The sequence below is a fragment of the Amblyomma mixtum genome, chromosome 4, assembly GCF_055824585.1.
Source record: "Amblyomma mixtum isolate Tamu chromosome 4, ASM5582458v1, whole genome shotgun sequence".
NCBI lineage: Eukaryota > Metazoa > Arthropoda > Arachnida > Ixodida > Ixodidae > Amblyomma > Amblyomma mixtum.
In genome coordinates, this window is record NC_143015.1 from 161,296,575 (window position 1) to 161,319,090 (window position 22,516).

At 47.0% G+C, this 22,516-nt stretch overlaps 3 protein-coding genes across 6 annotated transcripts in view; 2 read left to right on the forward strand and 1 right to left on the reverse strand.

Moving 5' to 3' along the window:
* Positions 1–2,318, reverse strand: part of LOC149349035 (uncharacterized) — a 54,091-nt gene extending 51,773 nt beyond the window's left edge. Inside the window, exons 1-2 of the mRNA XM_089541116.1 lie at positions 2,066–2,318; positions 121–182 (exon numbers count right to left, since the gene is read on the reverse strand). Of these exons, the coding sequence (XP_089397242.1) occupies positions 121–141 (21 nt within the window). The 5' untranslated portion in view covers positions 142–182; positions 2,066–2,318. The remainder of the gene's footprint in view (positions 1–120; positions 183–2,065) is intronic.
* Positions 2,319–6,206: 3,888 nt separating this feature from the next.
* Positions 6,207–9,158, forward strand: RpS2 (ribosomal protein S2). Its single transcript, XM_089541121.1, has 3 exons — positions 6,207–6,726; positions 8,677–8,836; positions 8,951–9,158. The coding sequence occupies exons 1-3, from the start codon at positions 6,229–6,231 to the stop codon at positions 9,112–9,114; spliced, it is 822 nt and encodes a 273-aa protein (XP_089397247.1). The 5' UTR covers positions 6,207–6,228; the 3' UTR covers positions 9,115–9,158.
* A 712-nt stretch (positions 9,159–9,870) lies between these two features.
* On the forward strand, positions 9,871–21,775 carry Naa60 (N-alpha-acetyltransferase 60). Of its 4 annotated transcripts, XM_089541119.1 has the most exons (7): positions 9,871–10,034; positions 11,457–11,652; positions 14,602–14,758; positions 15,520–15,800; positions 17,486–17,611; positions 18,773–18,833; positions 21,444–21,775. In XM_089541119.1, the coding sequence occupies exons 2-6, from the start codon at positions 11,495–11,497 to the stop codon at positions 18,810–18,812; spliced, it is 762 nt and encodes a 253-aa protein (XP_089397245.1). In that variant the 5' UTR covers positions 9,871–10,034; positions 11,457–11,494; the 3' UTR covers positions 18,813–18,833; positions 21,444–21,775. The 4 variants fall into 4 exon arrangements, 3 of the variants coding, with proteins under 3 accessions (XP_089397245.1, XP_089397244.1, XP_089397246.1); XR_016282540.1 differs by having other exon boundaries at positions 17,486–18,833; XM_089541118.1 differs by lacking the exon at positions 21,444–21,775 and having other exon boundaries at positions 18,773–19,413.
* Positions 21,776–22,516: the final 741 nt, after the last annotated feature.

Sequence of the window (22,516 nt, forward strand, 5' to 3'; positions counted from 1 at the left end):
TGTCCAGTTTTAAAAGCGATGCACTAGTGAACTGTGACTCCCAAGAACCGCAAAGACGGGGCAGCAAATGCTCTCACTGACTACCACATAAAAAAAAAAAAGAGACACAGCTTTACTCACTTCGGGTTCCACGAGGTCCATAGCTGTGTCTCAGAGCAGACTGGAACACAGTGCATGGCAACCTGGATAGCAATGAGAAGGGAGTTGTTGAACTGTGCAGTGAACATAAAAAACTTTTTTTTTTCACAGCAGTTCAACACAAAGAAGCCACACAGATGCTAGCAGAGAAATAAGGCAGGGAGACCAGCAACAACTCTTTCCCTGGTGTGAAAAGCGTCGCACCATGAACTGAAACTCCCCAGAATTTCAAAGGCTTAGGCAGTGAATTCTCCTCCCCACACATGAGTAGCAACTAATTTCTCTTAAGCAGCGTTTATATGAACACAACAGAGCGTGCTTGAGTTGAGTTGGTGAGTCGGAAACCGTTACTGGGTTCATGTAAACATCGGTGAGTCAGGTCAGGAAGTCGATTCGACTAAACTCCACAACTCGAGTTGGGTTGACCTTGCTCAACTCGATTCCCTGACTCAGCCCGCTGCTGTTGGGTTCATGTAAACAAGACTATAGCTATTTAAGGTGTTGAGGACAGTCTGTGGCTAAATATTCGTCACACACTTCTGTTTCATTACTCTCTGACAGTTGGTCTCTGACAATGGTCCTTCAACAAGCGTTCAGCATTATGCAAGGCCAAACAGTACAGCGTTTTTGCTCATTATGTGATGGACAATAAAACGTTTAAGATTACTTGTGAACGCATACTAGAAACACATTTGCAAAGAATATTGGGAAGTTGTGCACAATGCACACATTAGCTACAGTGTCTCAAATGCTGAAAACTTAGCACAGACAGCAGTAGGCAGAACCCGTTCAGTCCACATTTTCTAACGCTTGATACCAGTTTAGCGACATTTGAGTCGGTAAGTGCCCTTTCAAAGGAGGCTCGATGTGCCTGGGAGACAAGCTGTGATGTCAGAACTCACATGCTACTCCATTCATGTGGGCAGCATGCGTTTTAACAACCACTCCAGAAACCACAGTAAGAAAGCAATAACGTTCAGAAATACTTTATGGGTTAGCTTGATATGTCCGAAATACGCTTCTTAGCAAGAAATGTCTATGTGAATGTTTCAGCAATGCTGGAAAGTCAACTCTCCTGACTGCAAAGTGACCATTTCATTTTAGACACACAAGTGCCAATTTTTTCCCAATGTCTGTAGGTTTGCCGTCAAGGCTTTGCCGAGTTCAAAACACTCGGTTTCCACTCTAAATTAATTTCTTTTTTCATCTCCAGGTAGTTTTGCACACCTAATGGCCCAAATACTTTTAGTGAATGACATCTAATAGCGGATGGTGGGCTCACGGCCGGCGCCTCCAAGAACTGCAACAAATGCTAGGCTCAGTTTTGAGTTGACGGTCTGCATACCACAAGCAGAGGCAAACTGCAGAGCAGAGTTCGGAAGTCGTTTGGCGCTTGCCCACACAAACAAACTCTCCTCTTCCCGACTTTCTAACGAGCTTCGGATCTCGATTCGCCTCTCGGAGCGTGTTTACACGTAGGGAAAGAATGTCTGGCCACGGGCCCACAAAAGCACGGCAGGAGATATATGCGTCGTCTTGAAAGCTCCTCGCCGTAACAGGGTTTTCGGAAGAGCTGGCTACACGGTTGGAATAGACAAGTAGAGCGTATTATGAGAACAGTGCTTCGAACTCGAGTACATCTACTTCGCCAGCGGACTTTAGCACAGAACGCGTAGACGATGGTTGACAGAGGCGCCTTGACGGCTCGGTGAACATAATTTCTCCTGTAAAGTGCAGTTGTGAGACGCCCTTGCAACACGCAAAACGAAGGCGCCCGATCGGCAGCAATGTGAAAACGCGGCGACCGGCCCAACCCACCCGAAACATGTTCTCGTTTTGATGATTTTTTTACTTGGCTCCTTTGCCCGTTGACAAACCAACCTCGTCCGCGTTTCGCCCGCACGCGTTGCAAAAAAACGGGACTTACCGCGGTTCCTGTCAGGAAGCACCGCAAGCATCATTTTCGGGGAGCGTCAGCAGACCGCGGCGACGCACTCCACAGCATGCGGGCTCATTTCGTCGCCGCGAAACCTCGGGAAGCTCAAAACATTCCCAGCGCGAAGTGGCCGAGGAAAAGCGAACCTGCAGGTGCTGAACACAGTTGCTGGGCAGCTACGCGCGACTTCCGTCAACTCCTCATCACTCGGCCACCGTTTAGCTCGTGCGCATGCTCTTGCGCACTCCTGTGCGAAGGTTTATGCCTGCTCCTGGCTTGTCAGTGCCTATTTGCGTGCGCTGTCCTTTCCATCTGACTATTTGTTAATATTGATGATGATGATAATAAATTAAAGAAGGCAGCGCCATACCGCGGCCTTGCCGAGCGATTTTTAGCAGACGACGCATGACTGAAACCAAACCATCCAAAACAATACCTAACTATACCAAAACGAAGCGGCAGACGCCTCTCAAAAGAGGTCCTCCAACAACTAGCGTTATCTTGAAAAATTTAGCGCGACACACAAGGACAGAAAGAGTAGACGACACGAGCGCTCGTGTCGTCTACTCTTTCTGTCCTTGTGTGTCGCGCTAAATTTTTCAAGATGTATGTTAACCAACTCGCCCAATCTGCAGTATTGTTAAACTAGCGTTAATAAAGTCGTCAACCGTCTTGCGCCTGCTAGCGCGCACCTGTCACGGCCGCTATTACGTATATGCTAGCTGTTTGACAGTCACTTTAGTTTGACAGCAAGGCCTATTTTGAAAGCGATTGCCGCTTCGTTTCGGAGTTGTATCACATAAAAGTTGATTAACGGAGGATTTAGGTTTCGTGTTCAATTTTATTCGTCATGAATATGTGCTGGCTAGAGTTTGACCGTATTCTGTCCGCGACTGTACAGATAAGAATATATTTTAATCCATTAAGTATTGTGCGTATGCATGCCTGCTCGTGTATGTTCTGCTTCACACAGGATTTGTCTCCCGGAGGTGACGTTAGATCGTGCTTGGTGCTTGATGTCAGCTTTGAGAGTATAGTACACTCTGAGGAATGTTGACGTACACAAGTAATGTATTCCAGCGCGCTTAGTTTAGTTAACATTTTTTTGACGCAAGGATATCGTAACGTTGATTAAAAGTATAGTCAAAAGTCTGCTGCCATCCCACGCGCAGCCCTAATCTGTTCTCTACCGTTCTCTCGGAATTTTTAGCTATTTACTTGTAAATTATAATTACCGCATGGAAATGTGCACCAAATAAATACGACGTAAGGCAGAAAACCGGAAGCATATAAACACCAGAAAACATATGCGCTACTGGTCACTGATTCACTTATTTCGCTGCCAGGGGGCTGTGCGTTTATCAGCAATCTCGAAGTTTGTAACATTATTGGCCACGGACATCGCTGCTATCCGTAAACACCCGAGTTTCGGCTAACTCCGACCACCGTTTTTTGATACAAGAACTCTATTGGAAGTTTCGGAACTCTTCATACAAGTAGATCGAACCTCAAAGTAGAAGCTTCCGCGCTTGCGCTCCTGAGCACGCAGCTCTCTGTTCGATCTCTCGACAGTTACCATTTCGGTACCTGAAAGCTTATCGTGTCGCTATGGTGGCTATGGTGCTGCGGACGTCAGTTTTCAAAACCAGCAGTAGCAGACGAACTGGTGATGTGAGCGCCCCAGCGGCTAAACAATAAACAATAGTTCGCGCACGCAAAAATGAAAAAAATAAATTAAAACTTAAAAAACGTTGTGTTTATTTCTTTCTCATTTTTTTCTAATTGAAATAAATCAGGTTCTTCACAACTCTTACTTTTCCGTGTGCGCATGCGCATTTGTGCAAGCTTCTCGCAGATTCCCGCGAGATCGCGATCGACTTCCTCTTTCTGCAAAAGTCACGTAAGTGGATGGAGTGCCTGTGGCGCTCTTGTTACAATCTGTTTTAATCGTGATTATTGTTGGGCTTTTTGAATTGGCGATAGCAGGATATGTTTCTAACGTCTCCAACCATTGTTTGACTGCTGTAGGATTTTTATAAGCTTGGATGATTATTTAAAATTTTAGAGATCCCACTCCATGGTCGCCGGCATGCTGCAGCTGGTCCGCGTTCATGGGTGGCGTTGCAAAGAAAAAGTTGCGATAAAGTAGTCATTGTTGGGTCGTGTGTTGCGGAGTCGCATCTTGCATTGATCTTTAATGTTCATTAAAAATTGCCGACTTGTGAATCTGTTATTGATCTCGGCGTGAGCGATTACGGGCTTATGGTTCAGTAGTCGACGCTGTCGAGAACTGAACAGCGTGCTGTCTACAGTGAGAGGCTGAGTGCGCATTTTTAGTTATTTACCTAAGTGGTTTATCGACTAACAGCAATAACCAGCTCGAAAGTAGCTGTGCTGGTGTGGAACCATGATCTGACAGCACGTTGGGAACGATCCTAGCAGAGAAAGCAAACACTGCGAGCTTCATTTGCAGTGTATACAGTGGTGAGCAGCCTTGTCTACAGCGCTTGAGCAGTGCGCACTTGGTAACAAAAACCGAAATTAGAGAGCAGCCCCTCATTACAGGGGCAAAGTTTTCGTGCCTGATTTGTTTACGAGGCTATCTGGTGCTACTTCCGTGCAAGCGTTGCAGCTGGACCCTAGTGGCTGCCACAAAATCTGGATTTGTTTGCAAGGAAGTGCACCGCCCGAGCGCTCTAGACAAGGCTGCTCACCACTGTACCTAGCACGTTGCTCACGTAGAAGTGCCGAACTAGAGTGGGTTGTAAATGCATTAGCTAGGAACGCTGGCTAAAATGTTCCAGAGCGCGTTCAGACGGCCCCCTTAGAGTTTGTCAGAAACGCGGCGAGCACAGGAGGCGTAGTTGCAAGCAGCCGCGTCTGTTCTGTATAAAGTCTTTTGGGGGCTGATTTGTGACACATTAGAAGTTCATTTAATGTAGTACTATCTTCAGCGCTCCCGTCTGTACTAAGTGTGAAGAGGACGAAACGCCGAGCTTGACACCCAGCATGTGAACATGTGATGAAGTTAATGTTATGGTTACTGAATGTTGTGCTGATGAATCTCAGCTGAACATACATTTGAAGGCCCCTAAATTAAAGCCGTAAACTTTGTTTCCTATCCTCCACATCTTTTTCACTGCTATGACATTTCCGCTTCTTTCACCATGAAATTGAGGCGGCAACAGTCTTGCTTCGTGGATTCATTGTCACAAATGAGCGGTGCTGAAAAGGCAGGCCAAAAAAGCCCCGTTGTGCACTTTAGCCAGCAGTCACCGGGTGACATGCATGCCAAAGTGCCAGAATATATCAAATGCACACACTAGGCAGAGCGTTGCTGTGCTGTACAGCTTCTCGCGTTGCGCATAGTTTGCATATTAGTGCCCCTTTAAGCTTTTGTTGAAAATAAGTGGTGGCTAGTTCAAAGCAGTCAAATTATGATATGCATAGAATGTGCAGGAGGTGTTGGTATTAGGAATGTGCATGCAAAAGTGAAATAGGAACATGTACAGGGTGGGTCAAAAGTTCCCAGGCCACATGGTCCGCTTTTCATCGGTATATCCTGGCACTTGAGATTCTGATAAAGCTATAAAGGTTCTCAGATAGTGGAACGATCCTTCTTCTATTCTCTACAGATATATTGAGCTTCGAGGGTATCTCAACTGCCCGACTATGCTGGTCAAAAGCAAACTCTGTGGCCTTGTAACTTTTGACACCCTGTACTATCGGGGACAAAAGTGATACTGTATACTCAACGCGGTGAGAGCTGGAGCGACGGAAAACTACGGTATTTTGGCGAGCTAAAGCACGAAACATTGAAACGAGCCAAGTGACATGCCTGCTGATAATAAAGGTCATGCATTGGCTGTCTCGATCCCAGATGCTGCCTGTAGGTGGCTTTGCAACGCAGTTTTCCGTTGCTCCGGCTCCCGCCGTGTGGAGTATGCCAATTTTGTCCCCGATAATACATTCGAAGCAAGGCCTTAGATGCGCTTGCAGTGACGTTGCACTGACTGCCATGTTAGTGGACCGGAAGCGCAGATGAAATGATGGTTGTCTTAATCCACTTATCGCTACCTACCACGGGCAAGCCAGGCCATTTCAAGGGTTGAGTACCCGGTTCTATTGAAACTGTGCTGTGGTGTTTGTGCAGTATGGCGGACGCTGCTCCAGCCGGAGGACGAGGTGGTTTCCGTGGCGGCTTCGGTCGGGGTCGCGGCCGTGGTCGCGGGCGTGGACGTGGCCGCGGTCGGGGACGTGGCAAGGAGGGTGAGAAGGAGTGGGTGCCAGTCACCAAGCTGGGCCGCCTGGTCAAGGACGGGAAGATCAAGTCGCTCGAAGACATCTACCCTTTTTCGTACCCCATCAAGGAGTACGAGATCATTGACCACTTTTTGGGGAGCTCGCTCAAGGACGAGGTGCTGAAGATCATGCCCGTCCAAAAGCAGACGCGTGCTGGTCAGCGCACCCGTTTCAAGGCTTTCGTGGCCATTGGGGACTTCAACGGCCACGTCGGCTTGGGTGTCAAGTGCTCTAAGGAAGTGGCCACTGCCATCCGTGGTGCCATCATTCTCGCCAAGCTGTCTGTCATCCCCGTGCGCCGGGGCTACTGGGGCAACAAGATCGGCAAGCCCCATACAGTACCCTGCAAGGTCAGATTGCCAGTGTGGCACCTATTCTAGTTTCATTGTGTCGGTAGATGTGTACCATACTTCAGACACGGCATGTTAACTTTCCATGACTGGGAACAATCACTTAGAGATTACTGCTGGGCAGGTGTTGATATGTACTATACTTCGGACATGGCATGTTAACTGGCCATGACTGGGGACAATCACAAATTATTGCTTGGCAGGTATTGAAAATCTGCACCACAAGTTGACACTTGCAGGCTGCACCGTCAGGAATAGAGGACCAGTGGTTGCATTAATTTCGGACTGATAGGTACAGTAGAATCTCAGTGATACGCATTCGTAAAGTTCCCTGGCTGGAGTGTACAGTGTGCAGAATTTCGGGTGCTCCGAACACACTCCCACACCACTACAGGTAGTAGGAACTGTCAAGCCACGATTGCCATTTGCAGTGTATGCACCAGGAGCGGCGGCACGCGATACGTACATTGCTGACACTGCAATCTCCAGTCACACTGTACACACCACGGGTAGTGGGCTATGGCCACGCTGTCAGCGGTGGATTCTGTCAGCCTAACATATCTGTGTTAATGCATTTCGCATGCTTCTGTTCTGCATATTGATTTTGTTCATTTTGGGCTTCCTCGAGCCCTATTTGGCTCAACCTGATGCTTTACTCCTCTCTTCTAACGCATTATGTACTGCAGGGTTGTGTATTACAAATGTACACACAGTCAGTTTCACCCTTTCCTTAGCACCAGAAAAATTAATCTTTGGCAGGTTTTACATCTCACTTATTAAAAATTATGCCTTAGTTGCATTGTTACTCCACATAAAAAATGAAACTGAATGAATGTGCTTCCTGGTAATGTGCACTTAATACAGATATTGGATTGTGTGGAGTTTTATTTGAGAAATACTAAATTGCATTCAAAGATGCGTCCGAAGTTCTAGTTAACTTGCATGACATGTTGAGAACAGCACTGTTTGCCTAGCTGACAGCAGTGAGATTTAATTATAGGGGGATATATTTTCATACTTGTTGAACCGGCAACAGGCAAAATACAGCTTCCCGATGGACTTGGTCGTTATTCTAGGTTTTTTTTTCTCACTGCATGGAAGATGTATGCCATTTACCACTTAGTGTACTGCTCCCTCTAGTATGAACGGGGGCAAGTAGTTTGCACTAGAAAATTTTTTGGTTATTTCTCTACTAAAGTTGAAAATTACTTTTGGATATTAGGTGCCAAGAGGAAAAATAGTTCGAAAACACAAAGTATGCTCGTCGCACATAATTAGGGAGTTAGCATTAACGGAATGCTCAAAATTGTTCGCATTCACAATGGAGGGACCTCTAAACTTGGGCAAAATAAGAAATGCGTAGTACCACATGACAGGTAATTAATATAATGACCGGTAATTAGAAAAAGTTGTGGTGGCATGACCTCTGGTGTTGATGCCAACCTGTGCACAGTGGCACCTCCTTTTGTGCCTCTAGACTTTTCCAATTTATTGCAGATAAAGCTGGTGAGGAACAAAGTGTGTGCCCAATCACTTTGCTGTATCGTGTCTGGTGCCGAAAGTTGTCCATAACTCGCTTGCGTGAGTGAAATGTTGACTTGCAGAGCAGATCATTGTGCTAAATATTAGGATTTTTTTTTATTTGTGAGTGTCACCATGACCCACACTATGCAGAAAATAATTATTGCACGCTTAATGTGTGTCACCGGACACTTTTGAAAGGGTCGTGCGCAGATTCACATCTTATGAACCTGTGGCAATGAGCAGTCTGCAGCACTTTCAAGTTTGTGAAACTGGGGGCATTCTGTGGGTTACTGACGGCAGGCTGTCTAGGCAACGACTGCTGTATTATATTGGTGGGAGCGGTTCCCGAGACTGCTCACCTGCAGCTGCTTTCACCAGAATTGCTCTATGCTGCACCAATTGATGATGGCTTGCTTTGTGGCACAGGTGACTGGCAAGTGTGGCAGTGTGCTGGTGCGTCTCATCCCGGCCCCCCGTGGAACGGGCATCGTGTCTGCGCCAGTGCCCAAGAAGCTGCTGCACATGGCTGGTATTGAGGACTGCTACACATCGGCCCGTGGCTCCACCGCCACCCTTGGAAACTTCGGTGAGCTTCCTCCCTCCATCGAATTGTGTTGTTGCTCAGTGTGGCATTTTTGGGTGATGTTTTTTCATTCCATCCTTCGTTCCTGTCCTCAAAACTTATTTTTTCTTTGTGCAGCCAAGGCAACATACTTGGCCATCCAGCAGACGTACAGCTACCTCACCCCCGACTTGTGGAAGGAGCGTGAGCTGCAAAAGTCGCCCTACCAGGAGTTCACCGACTACCTGATGCACGCCCACCGACCTGTCGGCACTGCCCGCTCAGTTGAACCGACCCACTGAAGTGGTCAAATAAAGATGCCATCCTCGGCCCATGCAGTTTGAAAGTAGTCCGTGTTTGCTTTAATCGCTCAGAATCTGCAAGAGCCATGGAGTTTGTGCAAGAGGACACAGTGAACCAGAAAAGGGCAGTGCAGAGCACGCCAACATTCTGTTAAAACCCCAGTTCTGTGTTCTTTTCTTGTACTGTGTCCCCCTTGTGCCAGCATGATGGATTTTAGTGAAAATCAACTTGCCCAGACTCTCAGTCAAGTGTGTACGTGAAATTAATGTGCTCTAATGCAATGAGAGAGCGAATCTTTCATCAGCTGCTGTACGCCAGTACTGTTAAGACTGGCTTGAAATGTTGACGCGCCAAATTTTAGTTCACAGGATACTGTGACCACGTTTGCGCTGTTTCTTCACCGCAGGGTGCATTCTCATTACATTGTGCCACGCAGTCTCCCGTAGTCAAGAGTATCCAGTTTCTAAATATTAAACTCTGTAGTCTAGAGCTAGAGCAGTGCAACAGTGGTGCACTACAGCACCCCGTTCCAGAGTGGTTCCAGAGCACGTCAAACGGCACGCGTTCGCGCGCACGCCGTGTGTGGGAGCGGTTGCCGAGGGGGCGCACTATGAGCGCACGCTTCCGACGCGAAACCAGAACCACGTAAGCAATTGTTTTCTGTGTAATGTAAAAGCCAGTTTGTTTAAATTGTTAGTTATTGAGAAAAAATCAAATTAGGGTGATTAACCCGTGGGTAACCCTTTCAGTACTTCACCTAGGTGTCAGCAGCGTCGCCTTCGGCCGAGTGGAGTTTGGAATGCTCCCAAGCTTCAATAATTGTTTTCGGATGTCCGCATTAATCGAGCGATATCAGCCAGCCCGCGCAGGCTGCAGTGCCTTATGATCCGAGAGCACCCGGACCACTTCCACTGCACTCGTGAGTAGCGCGTACTTACAACCGCCGCCTCTAACAGCGCGCAACGCCGAACCGCTAGTTCCCGACCGATCCACCGCGTATTTCATGCCCGATTGCGTAATGCATGCCCATCTGCAACTTTTCAGCTCTCTGGCGGATCAGCTGTGATTTCAGAGTCTGTGCAGCACTGGTGGTACTCTCCCCGAGCTATACCTGAGCTGCTGGTTCCGCCGATTCGCTCGCCAAGTGCGGGCGATTGCAATATGCGTGATCGATTCAGCTTTCGGAACTCTTCTCGGCAACATTAAACCGCAGAACTCGATGCGGAAAGTGTTGAAATAATTGCGTATTCCCTTGAGAAATAAGTGATCGCAGTGTTGATGAACGCAGCAACAGACTTGCACTACCTTCGTGAACGAGCTGCGCATTGCCGTCTAGCTGCGTAACTCGTTTGTTTACACCGCGTGTATAACCCATGCTGGTGGCCTGGCGACAAGTGAAAGCGCGTTTCGTGGTCGCAACAGCTTAATCGCGAGGACCTCTTGTGCTGATTCAGTTTTGATCGTGCATTTCGTTTTTTTTTTATTTCGCATCGATACGGGAAGATTGAACTGGCGTTCGCTGTTGACAGCAACTTAGCGATGGGCGTTTTGGTGAGCGCTATCTCGTTATCATGTTCACAAATTTAGTCTGCTCTGTTTCTAGCCTTGCGGCTGTTTTTCGCACATTGTAATACATACACTGGAAAAAATAAATGCAGCCCTTATCTGACGTCAGGACCCGACGAGGATCGACATACCCCATCGCCATCGGATTAAGGAGTTCTTGGTTATTGTGTGCGTAAACAAGGCAGCATGCATAACATCAAGGCAGAGTGCACATGGAATGATCTAAAATAAATAAAAAAAATCTAGGTTTTCAAGCACGAGAATACCATAAGCTCGGCAATTCAACTGCTGCAAACTTGTGCGCTTTACCTTTTGAAAGAATACCTTTGACAAATGTGTGCATGCTTTGCGTCTTGTCAATAAATGGGTGAACTTTGTGTGGTTATTGCTTGAGCATTGCTGTGTACTGCCATACATGTCGTGTATGTAAGCCCATGCATCTTTATGGCATTCACACAATGCGAAGTGCTTCTGAGCCCTTTTCGTGGCCACCCACTTGGCAGTGATGCAAATCTTGATTGCAATGGCCATGCTTGCTCTTTTTTGCACAAGTGTATTCAGTCGGTTTCTTATCAGTCTGCATGTACGTTGTGCAAACAGCACAGCATAGTGAGTTTTACTGTGGATGCTCGCTTTACGTGGCTATGCAGCAGTTAACAAAATTATGCTTGCGACTATGCAAAGAAATGCCGCCACCAACCAAGTGCACTTCCAAGTTGCTCACAACATGTTATCATGAGCCAGGCACTCAGACTGTGCATGCATGTTGGTGCAGGGTGAGAGGTGTTGGGGGTGGGCGGCGGCGTTGCCTGCATGCTGGGAGCCGGTCCTGTGCCCCTGGCGAGTGACAGCAGCGTGCAGCTCCGCTTCCTGGCACCCGATGATGCCCCCGAGGTGCGCAGGCTCTGCACCGACTGGTTCCCCATCGAGTACCCGGACTCCTGGTACCACGACATCACCTCCAACCCCAGGTGATGCCCCGTCACACACACACACCTGTCCGGTGCTGTCGGTGCACAGACTACGTGCAGTCGTGCACAGTGCGATGGATGGTGAATGCTGTACGTGCAACATGCCAAGCACTGCGGCAGTGTGTCTAATACGGGGAAGAGATTAATGAGATGCCTGAGTGGTACTGGTGAGTGCTACACACGTTACAATAGAGGGCCCAAATTCTTTATCATTCAGTGTGACCTAATAGGCTTTATGGTGTTTAGGACGGGATAGTAGATGCAGGTTGAAGGCACCAAGCAGTAGTGTGATTAGTAGACAATTTCTGTGTACCAGTGCAGTCTGGCCACCACAGGCAAGCCATCATCATCATCATCAGCCTGACTACACCCACTGCAGGACAAAGGCCTCTCCCATGTCTCTCCAATTAACCCTGTCCTTTGTCAGTTGCCGCCACTGTATCCCCGCAAACTTCTTAATCTCATCCGCCCACCTAACTTTCTGCCGTCCCCTGCTACGTTTGCTTTCTCTTGGAATCCACTCCGTTACCCTTAAGGACCAGGCAAGTACAAGGTGGGAATGTATGAGTAATATAAACTACAGCAAAATTATTGCGAAGAAAAAAATGTGTTGCAAATTGGAGTACACAGCACTCATTCAGGTGTGCGCTAGTAAACCAGGTGGAAACGGGCACATAAGGGACAGAAAGATTCACACCAGAACAGCCATCGAGTTAGGTTAGTGTGTAACTGGACAGTAGTTTGTCAGTACAAAAACTATTCAAGTGTGATCCCCCAAGTTCCACAGGATGGTCTGCTTGCATTTTCCATAATAAATTTGACTGCACACAATGAAAAACTGTATGCCATGTTGTTGATGTTTTTCGGAAGCTCACATATTGTAGTTTTTTTGTCTTTTTTTACAGGTCACAAGTGGTGACAATTGTAGAAGCTGTGCATTGTAGTTAATTTGGAACCACCTGTACTTATGGGAAATGGCTAGTTGATGTTGCATTTGCTAGCTTTTCAGAAGTTTTTATTGGCTGTCTTTTGTCCACAGAGTGAAGGAACAATAAGCAAGGAATGGGCATTTACATGAATGTGATGCTAGCGAGTCTGGTCGGTCAAGAAGGGCTGTGCTAGCACTATATCACAGTGCTCTGTCAATTGTCTCAGAGGTGCAACAGTGTCAGTGCAAAACTGGTTCCGTTTACTGCTCTGCCAAATAGCACTGCTGAGAAAATGAGGCCGAGTTAACTCACTCCGTGCAAGCAGGCTGATCCAGCCCGGCAAAGGTGACCCATATGCAAAAGCAGGGCACCAGGAGCTAAAACAGCTGTGCTCTCTTTGGCACAGTTTGCCTGTCTGTTGTCGGGTGTCTTGCTATGCATCGTGTATCACTTCTTTCAATCATGCTCAGGTGTCCAGAGCAGCATTTCAAATTATCTTTTGCACAGCTGCACAGTGGCTTGACCTGGAAACAACTGCCGACTGTTGTCTCACAATGCTTGCACTGTGTGGGGGAGAACATTTGTCGCAAACGTGAGGAAATAACTGAATTAGAGGATATCCAGAGTAGGCCAGCAGTGTCTGCCCCACCATGAAATGACAGTCACCAGGAGGAAACCAGGTCACTCAAGTGAAGAAGTGGAAGTCATTTATAGGCCCAACTGTCTGTGCAATAGGAGTGAAAAATGTACCACAACATGGTGGTCAGCCACACTTCTCATGTAAATCACAGCTGCGAGTAGTCCTTCTATTCTGTGCAGTATGCTTTTTTTTAAACTCTTTTTCACTGTGTATGTAATACTGTTTTCTAAAATAAACATTTGTGCTCAAAAGAGTGAAGGCTAGTGTCTATCTTTGTATCATTTGATGCTTAAGGTGAATGGCACATTGGCTCAGGCAGGACGTGTGCATGGGCCTTTGGTGTTTCATCGTCTTGCTGTATTAATGTGGATGAAACTGTCAACTAAGTGAAGCTTCCGTAATGACGAATACCGATGGAGGGAAGAAAACATTTGTTCAGAGCTCTGTGGTGTGGTTCCACGAAAAAAAAAAAAGATCTCCGTACAACTGCTGGTGCAAGCTGTTGTGACGAAAGGCAGCTTTTCCATGCTGAGGAGTTCCATGCTGAGGAGTTTAAATTCAACAACATTTGCGATTTCAAGTGACTCTTCCGGTTGCCACCATATTCGGTAATTGCTGTGCAGTCTGAGGTATCCCACAAGCCATGGGTGGTGTGACAGCAGACATGCGACTGCTTTTCCCCATTGAAAAATCACTTGTTTGCTAAGCTCTTGCCCTGGCTAAGCTTTTTGATTTTTGATTACCATTTAGCAATAGTTCACCAGCTGTTTCTGCATTTACCTTGCCTGCATCCTTGATAGAGAGATGTGTGTGTGCACTTCTGGGTATTGCATTAAGCTCACGTGTGCCGATGCATGGTCAGGTGGGGTAAAGATGTCACAGTCTTTGCCTTCTCATTTTCTGCCAGTGAGTGATCACACCGCATTCTACACAAGTCACTGCAATATGGCGCATAGTCGGTCGCAGTGTGTAGTATCTCTCACAGTACTACGACGTGACCCCCCCCCCACACACACACACGCACGCACGCACGCGCACACGAAGACCATCAAATAAACGCCTGCATTCAAGGCACATCTGTGCCGGTGATCCGACAGCACAAGTGCACTCAAGCCAGATCAAGATGGCTGACGAGACCCAAACTTACCTGTCAGAGGACTAGGAATTAGAGAACTGAACCTCCACTACTGCTTGTCATGCACTGCTGGAAGTCATTTTGTGCAATACATTATGGCAAAGATACAGTAGAACTTCGTTAGTTTGAAATAAGCAGGCTTTCGAATTACCGTGTTAATGTTCACGTTAACATAATGCATTTGGAAAAGACTCTTGCATATTATTGAAGCGTTTCAAGCTACACAAGGTAACACTGTGGTGCAGGTTCTTTGCCCTGGCCGCCATGTATGGGGGTCGCATCATTGGCCTCATTGTTGCTGAGAGCAAGGCACAGTCGCAGTGCAACCGGGAAGACGCGGGGCTGCTGGCCGCACACTTCTCGCCGGCCGCCCAGGTCGCCTACATCCTCACCCTGGGGGTGGTGAGTGTCCGTTTCCCTCGCATGCTGTGACTCCAGGTTAAATCGAGGAAAAGCAGTGTTGTGCCACACTTGGCCCATGTGGCGTGCAACAGACAAGTAAGTCGTTCACAAAACCCCCGTTGTCTTAGGGCAGATATGAAAGCAGGCCGCCCTCTAGCCACATTCTGAAATGGCAGGAGCACAGGAAAGCTTTGCAAGCATTCACAATGCACTATGAAGACAACAAATGCTAAATTGTGGGCCCTTTATGTTACTGCTTAAAAGTGAGGTGGCATATGCTCGGAACAACTCTGACACGTAGATGCTCCTGTTCCTTCTGTTTTATGCAATGTCTGTGTGTGTATATGCTCGTATGCAGATCAGCGTTTGACAGTTGGTGCTCAGGACTTGGGTGTAAAACAACAGAGGATTCAGGAAAAGAGGGGCAATGTGCAAGCGAACCATTAATTGCACTTGCCAGGCAAGGAAAAGAATTTCTCGGTAAAGTATTAGTGAAGCAAAAAAGTTTCATTTGATGAGTGTTCGGGAGACTGTTGTGTTGAAAAGCGAGATCTTTACTTAGCTGTGCATTTTTTGTTTTCACCATGAAATTACTTGTCAGGGTTCCATGTTGTTTTACCCTTAAGTCCAGTCTACGTTCCTTGAACAGCACAATGGTGGTCAGCGTGCTTCCTCTGAACGTCAACTGCCAGGATCTGTTGTGAATGCGCTCAATGGCAACTGGCGGCATGTCTTGCTTTGGTCCCCCCCTCGCTGCACAGGTGCGTGAGTGTCGGCGCAATGGCATAGCGACCCTTCTACTGGACAGCCTGCTGTCGCATCTGTCCCAGCAGACGCAGCCAGCGGTCGGGGGCGGTGGTGCGTGTAAAGCTGTCTACCTGCACGTGCTGGCATCCAACACGTGTGCCATCCAGTTCTATGAGCGGCGCCGCTTCCGCCCGCATGCCTTCCTTCCCCTGTACTACTCCGTCAGGGGAACGCCCCGCGACGGCTACTCATATGTGCTGTACATCAATGGAGGACACCCACCCTGGACACTCCTATATCCTTTTACAGAGGCCTCCACCAGAGGGCACTGGGTGCCCCACATGAAAACATTCTCTCTTGAGCTGTCCCAGTTTGTTATTCAACAGTGTGTCATTGCCATTCTTACAGCGACAGCTCTTGAGGCCATGTTAATCCTCGTGGGATTTGGGGAGGCCCTTGCCTCGCTTGAGCGTAGTTAGGCTGATGTGGTGATAAATTCCTTTGATGTTAGAACCAAGCTTGGTTTATGATACTCCGTACATATGTTGAGGCATCATGCAAAAGCTAAGTCCTAGCATGAGCACTGGGCAGTAGAACCTGACGGATCGAAACTGTGCTTCTCAGAACAGTACAACAGTTTATTGAACTAACTTCAGCTATCAGAGTAATGTCATGGTTTATGGTGCCACAGTCATGTTGAAGAACGCCCTCTATACTAAGATTTGGTACAGCAGGAAGCGGTGTGCTAGGAAGCAATCTCATGCGACGAACACTGCTTCAAACATCAGTTGTGTTGACGACAGTAAACGATGCTCCTCTCCAGTTCAGCAGTGTGCCACTACCATGTGCAATTTAGTACAGATAGCGAAAATCATTGTTGATTTTCTTCCAGCATGTTTGCCAAAAGCCTGCCTTTGAAGCACTTTTCACACGTGCTTTTGTTGCTGTCTGTATGGTCGGGCATGTGAGGCAGGGGACTGTGTGCACTCTTGGAGAACAAACTGGATTGATTGGATTTTTCTTTGAAGGCAGTGCATGGATGAAGGCACTAATTTCAGACAACAAAAAGGCAATATACTCACGATCAGCTCCGTGCTATAGCCATGCTTTGTGACATTAGCCGGCAGTAAGCCTATCACGCATATTTCAAATAGATCAGCCCATATACTGCAACATCTGACATGTGCCCACAGCTGAAGAGGTAAATTCCTTTTCGGCTGCTGTCACCGCAGAGATAGTCGTGCACTCATGCGATCGGCAATTTAGATGCGCAGTGATGTTGCCCACCATTGGCATACGGGGCAGCCCATTTCATTCACTGGGAGTTGTGTGTAGCATATACCCTTTAAATGCTGCATACCGATATATGGCTACAATGAATTGGCTCTGAACTTTTTTATATGCAAGACAGCAGTTTTAAACCCATTGCTCCACATAAATTTTTTAACCCCCTTTTTTAAAATGTGTATGAAAAGTGCACAAATAATTTAACTTTTCCCCTGGGTGTGTAATCTTCTAGGTTACATTCCGAGATGCTTTTGAGCCAACGTTGCTGTATAATAAGCTGTAAGACGAGTTGGGAGATGAAACCGAAAGTTTGGTACTGTATCAAGAGAATAAAATTACGCCCCCTGCTTGCCTCTCTACAAGCCGTCACCTGGGATGCCTAGTACGAAAGATGGTTTGGTTGGTTTTGGTTTATGGGGTTTAACGTCCCAAAGCGACTAAGGCTATGAGAGACGCCGTAGTGGAGGGCTCCGGAAATTTCGACCACCTGGGGTTCTTTAACGTGCACTGACATCGCACAGTACACGGGCCTCTAAAATTTCTCCTCCAAAGAAATTCTAGCCGCCGCGGCCGGGATCGAACCCGCGTCTTTTGGGTCAGCAGCCGAGCACCATAACCGCTGAGCCACCGCGGCGGCGCCTAGTACGAAAGAGTGTTGCTGGTTTGTGCCTTGACTTGTTCTTTTGCCAGCACGGATTACGTCAAGCACTGGAGCCAGAATGTGTCTCGCTGGGAGGTGTGCGCGTTGCCCAAGCAGCTGCTGCGTATGGTGGGGAAGCTCTTCTCCAGGTTCTTCTCCAGGGTGTTTGCATCCCACAGGTAGCACCCGAACAAAGACTGTTCCTCCCCCTGCCCAGCATTTACAGCAAGGAGTGCAGGCAGAGAACTCGGGTGGTCGCTGCTGCCCACGGACCAAGTCTGCCTCCGAAAGTGTTGTTGAATTTTATAGGTTTTCTTTTTTGCCCAGTGGCGCAAGTATGCCATGTACCTGCTTCACCCAAATGTTTAGCCAGTTTTCCTTGCACTCGAACGAAGAGAAGAAGAATGCTCAGTCCTTCGCGCTGTTCACTTGTAAATGAGTGTCTGAGCAGGCTTTGTTTCATGTGCATGTGTGGAAGTGTGTGGCTGCTTGGTGCTTGTGGCGAGTGTGTGTGTGTGGTGTGAGCAGCACACAAGTGGTGTAAACCATTTTGCTGAAGCGGATGCTGCTGGTTCTGCGTGGTGCCTCGGGTCCTGTTCCAATCATGCACACCACTGCCTTGTACAAACTGTTCTCCACGCCCATCTTGGAAAGCCCCGTATATTGACTCCAAATCTCGCACCTTAAAACAGGGACTACATTACAGCACATAGTTCTAGGATCCTAGCTTTTTAACCTCTCGTGATGCACAAGATGGCAGCACCAGAGTGATCCAGATTTACGAGAGTAGCAACTTGAAATTCACTATTACACATCTTAATTTTTTGGTTGCTAACGAGAAAAACTGCATTATCTTGAGCAACTTGGACACCTTGTGAAATGCATTCAACTTGCGCCTGTGGTATTTTGCTAAAAGCAGAGCCCAGAGGCAAAAGCATTTTCTGCTGCAAGCCAGCCAGAGCTGGTGAGCAACTTGTAAATATGTTATGGGAGGTGTAAACAGTGGCATTCAAGCTTCTCTTACAGCAAGAGCTGTTAGCGCCACGTTTCCCATCGGTGTTGTCGGTGTAACACACAAGGTGCAAAGCATCGCGCTGATTGGTCAGAATGCCAATCACTCATTGGTTCGAACACAGTGGCGACACTTGAGACATCACGAGACATTCATTAGAGCTTACCCGCGGCGCTAATACAAGTGGAAAACATGCAGCAGATGTCACATGCCCGTAGCCAGGGGTAGTAAAAGCTGGCATCAGCATATCATACCACCCCAGCGTTGCTGAAATCTGCATTGCCACAGGGGTAAATGTCGAATCACTTCTTTTTTTTCGCTCCTGCAGCAGTAACCAGAATTGGCAGATCAACAGTGTGACAGCCTAACAGTTTGTCGGAGGTGTGCAGGTAGGCAAATCATGAACACTGCTTTTTTTCGCTTGCTTATTTTGTAAATAGTTATCACTGATTGAACTTTTTGCTCGTTGTTTTAAACATATTGACGGACATGCCTTTGTGATAAATGCACCAAATGGGAAGTAATTTGCCTTATGTAATGACTGAAAGCACTTTCAAAGATTGCATTTCCATTCGCCCAGACAGCAAGCTATGTGAATGTAGGCTATGTGAAGGTAGGCACCTTCTGCAGACGTGTTGGCAGAAGCTGCCAGCCAAGAATATATCTGTTCCTACTTGACTGTCTCTTTCTGCATGTGAGGGGAAGGAAGATAGTACCTTTGTGGCAATCGTCCTGGGGAGAGTTCACTCTGCTACTTCCCACGCTGCTGTCTGCATGCATAGCCTCAAAGACGCTGCAAAACCTGCAAATGATGAGCGTCCCTGAACAGTGAAAATTCCTGTACAATGCTGGCATGGCCTTAAAGGTGCACTGAAGAGGAATCTGAACTCAGTCTTTTTGCCGCGGGGTCTCCATCTACACGTTCTGAGCATTCTTAGAAACTTCGATTTATTGCCCTGTGTGGCTGATTTTCCTAATTAAATCGAATTAACGTCCGGCTCCCGCCTTTTTTTTTTTTCAATTCTCCCTCGTACAATGGGTGGAGTCGACCAACGCGTGGAGTGCCTTGCAGCCAGCTCCGTGGAGGCTTTGCTTTCGCTTTATTTTGTTTTTTAGGTTTCCATGAATAAATAGTTTCATTCGCAGATAATATAGCCGCAAAATAAGCCCACAGAAATAAAAATACGTGCGAACTATTTGCTTCTACGGACTACTACGTATTACTCCGCCGATGGCAGACCGGCAAGCCTCTGCGGGACTGGCTGAAAGGCACTCCACGCGTTGGTTGACTCCGCCCACTGTAATAGGGAGAATTAAAAAAAAGAAAGGCGGGAGCCGGACATTAATTCGATTTAATTATTAAAATCAGCAACACAGGGCAATAAATCGAAGTTTCTAAGAATGCTCGGAACGTGCAGGTTGAGTTCCGGCGGCAAAAAGACGAGTTCAGATTCCTCTTCACTGCACCTTTAACTTGGAGAAATGCTTGGAAGCAGTGCTGGCATCATCGGTCTAGCCCCAGCAGATGTGTGCTGGCAGTCTGCGGACGCACCTGCCAAATCGTAGAGTGCTGTCTCTCTCAGCTCAAGTCCAGAATCAAGGACGCAAGCTACTGTTTTCTTGTGTAAGGCAAGTGTGCTAGCGTCTGCACGTGCATCTGCATGGGCCCAGAAGATGCCAGCAGTGCATCCAAGTCATCATCAGCCTTACTACATCCAGTGTTGGACTTCTGACCTTCAATCAGCCCTGTTCTGTGCCAGCTGTACGACCGCCTTGTCCCCACAACCTTCCTAAGTTGCTATGTGTGCCTTCTCTTGGAATCCACTCCGTTATCTTAAGGGACCATCGGTTATTTTAACTTCACATTGCATGCCCTCTCCATGACCATTTTTTTCGCGATTATAGCTAGGATATCAACAACTTGTGTTTGTTCCCTGACCCACCCTGTTCTCATAATATTTCACCTATCACTTTCCTTTCGGTAGCTCACTGTGCTACCGTCAGTCTAACTTTGAGCGTTTTTTTTCTTTGGTTTTTCACTACCCTCCACATTTCTGCCCCATAGGAAAGTACTGGCAAGATTCAGCTATCATATACTTCCTCTAGAGGGATACTAGGTTAAGCTGCTCTTCACGACCTTGAAGTATCTGTGCTAAATGCACTCCACTCTATTACGCCCTAGAACTCTCCTGCAGTTGGGCCAGGCTGCCATTGTCGAGGAATTTTCGCCACACCACACAGGGAAGAAGACGTGCCCAAAACTGTGGTTTCCGATGCGTCGTAAAACATGCAAAATTTGGCTGCTGAAAAGCAGTTGCAACTTGACAACAGGCGTGCCAAGCGCTAACATATTCTGTGTTTTGCTTGACAGGCATGCTTCAAAGCCTTTCAAGACTCCTTTAGTAATCGAAAATTATTATCTAGGTGGAAAAGTAGTGCATGGTTTTGAAAGTTTTGGACATGTATTAGGTTCACAGGTTGCTGCTGAAATAGATTCCAAATGGCATTTTTCTTCCCTGTGTAGCATCAAGCCACCTCAGTGATTGACAATTTTCTCGTCAAATGCCCGTATGAAACTGTATCATTTTTGGCCAATGCCTTTCCAAGAGCACTGGCAAGTTACATATGCCGGTGTGGCGTAGAGCAATGGCGCAGGGCCGAGCACCTTGCCCGCTTCTTCCTTTATTATTATTATTATTATTGTTATTACCGTTATAGTTGAAAGGTGTGGTTGTGTAAGGTGTGACAAGTGTCCACCCGCAATGCAACAAGCCCTGTCGATGCATTGCCTGCCCAGTGAAAACAGGTGCAGTGTTGTGTTCTGTTTCAGTCACTTCTTGTGCGTCGTTGATGATTTGAACATTAACAAGTCATGCCATTTGATGATACCGAAGGCTGTTTTTGTTAAATGCTGTTATATGTTAATTGACTTTTCTGCCCCGATTCAAGCTCATAGTCAAATCAGGGTAGCAGCGTGTTAACATGACTGTGTGCGTCAGATTTCAGCACATCATCATTTTGCACACTGACAAGATGCCTATGCAAGTCAAAGAAAGAAGGCAAGGGTGTATGAGCATTCACTCAATGCGTTGCTAACCTTTCAACATTCTCTGCCACGTTACTGTAAACAAAAGTCGCGGTTAAACATTCAGCTTCTAGACCTCACAAAGGCAGGTGTATTATAACGAATCTATTGTATTTCGTTTTTTTTTTCTGCCTTATCAACTCAGGCGAAGCCATGCTTGGTAATTGAGTTCATGTACGTTAAAAGAGTAGAAAACTGAGCTAGTTGGTTCATACTTCTTGGTGGGAACAGCCAAAATAACAAAACGCAGACACAGAAAGGAACACATAGAACGTAGACGAAGCTGACTGTCAACAAGCGCGGGTTTTCCAATAAAATTTTAGTTGACAGTCAGCTTCGTCTTCGTTCTGTGTGTTCCTTTCTGTGTCTGCGTTTTGTTATTTCGGCTGTTCCCACCAAGAACGAGTTCATGTAGCCAGGGGCAAAGGATGAAAGAACAGAAATGCACTAGAATTTGGAAAAAAACTGTCATGTAATTCCAGTGCAAATCAGGCTCAAAAATGATAGGATGCCTTTCTTTTTGTTTATTGTATGGATAAAGCTAAAGAAATTGCTGTGTGGCATAAGCATGCAGTATACATGTAGTGTACCAAGAACTCCGGACTTTGCATTCTGAATACTACACTGAGCAGTGATCTTTGGCCACGCAGTTGCATCAAACGTCGTGCACTTGGAAGCGTGAGAAAACGAAAGCTCTTCAGCTTGGAAAGTGGGACACATTCTTGAATGCAACTTCTCTGCCAGCCTCGTATTGCAAATACTTGAAAATTTTGTGCAGCTCACATAGAAAGCGCATTTAAGCAGTGCACTTGGGTAGTAGTAGGTCACTCTAGAAATGTGCCTTGCAAGCTTGCTTTGAATGTTCTGCACCCAATTAGTGCGGGTATTGGAATCGCAGCAGATGCTTTGTGGTGGTGCTGCTACATCAGAAACCAAGTAAATACAAAAAAAGAGGCAAGGAACTCTCAGCGATAGTGGATCTGACTG

Bases quoted from the DNA above. Each gene is read 5' to 3' on its own strand.
- RpS2 (XM_089541121.1), top strand. From the start codon at position 6,229: ATGGCGGACGCTGCTCCAGCCGGAGGACGAGGTGGTTTCCGTGGCGGC. The intron at 6,727-8,676 runs GTCAGATTGCCA...TTTGTGGCACAG, and splicing joins CCCATACAGTACCCTGCAAG to GTGACTGGCAAGTGTGGCAG. The intron at 8,837-8,950 runs GTGAGCTTCCTC...TTCTTTGTGCAG, and splicing joins CGCCACCCTTGGAAACTTCG to CCAAGGCAACATACTTGGCC.
- Naa60 (XM_089541119.1), top strand. From the start codon at position 11,495: ATGCTGGGAGCCGGTCCTGTGCCCCTGGCGAGTGACAGCAGCGTGCAG. The intron at 11,653-14,601 runs GTGATGCCCCGT...ACTGTGGTGCAG, and splicing joins GACATCACCTCCAACCCCAG to GTTCTTTGCCCTGGCCGCCA. The intron at 15,801-17,485 runs ATATCCTTTTAC...TTTTGCCAGCAC, and splicing joins CACCCACCCTGGACACTCCT to GGATTACGTCAAGCACTGGA.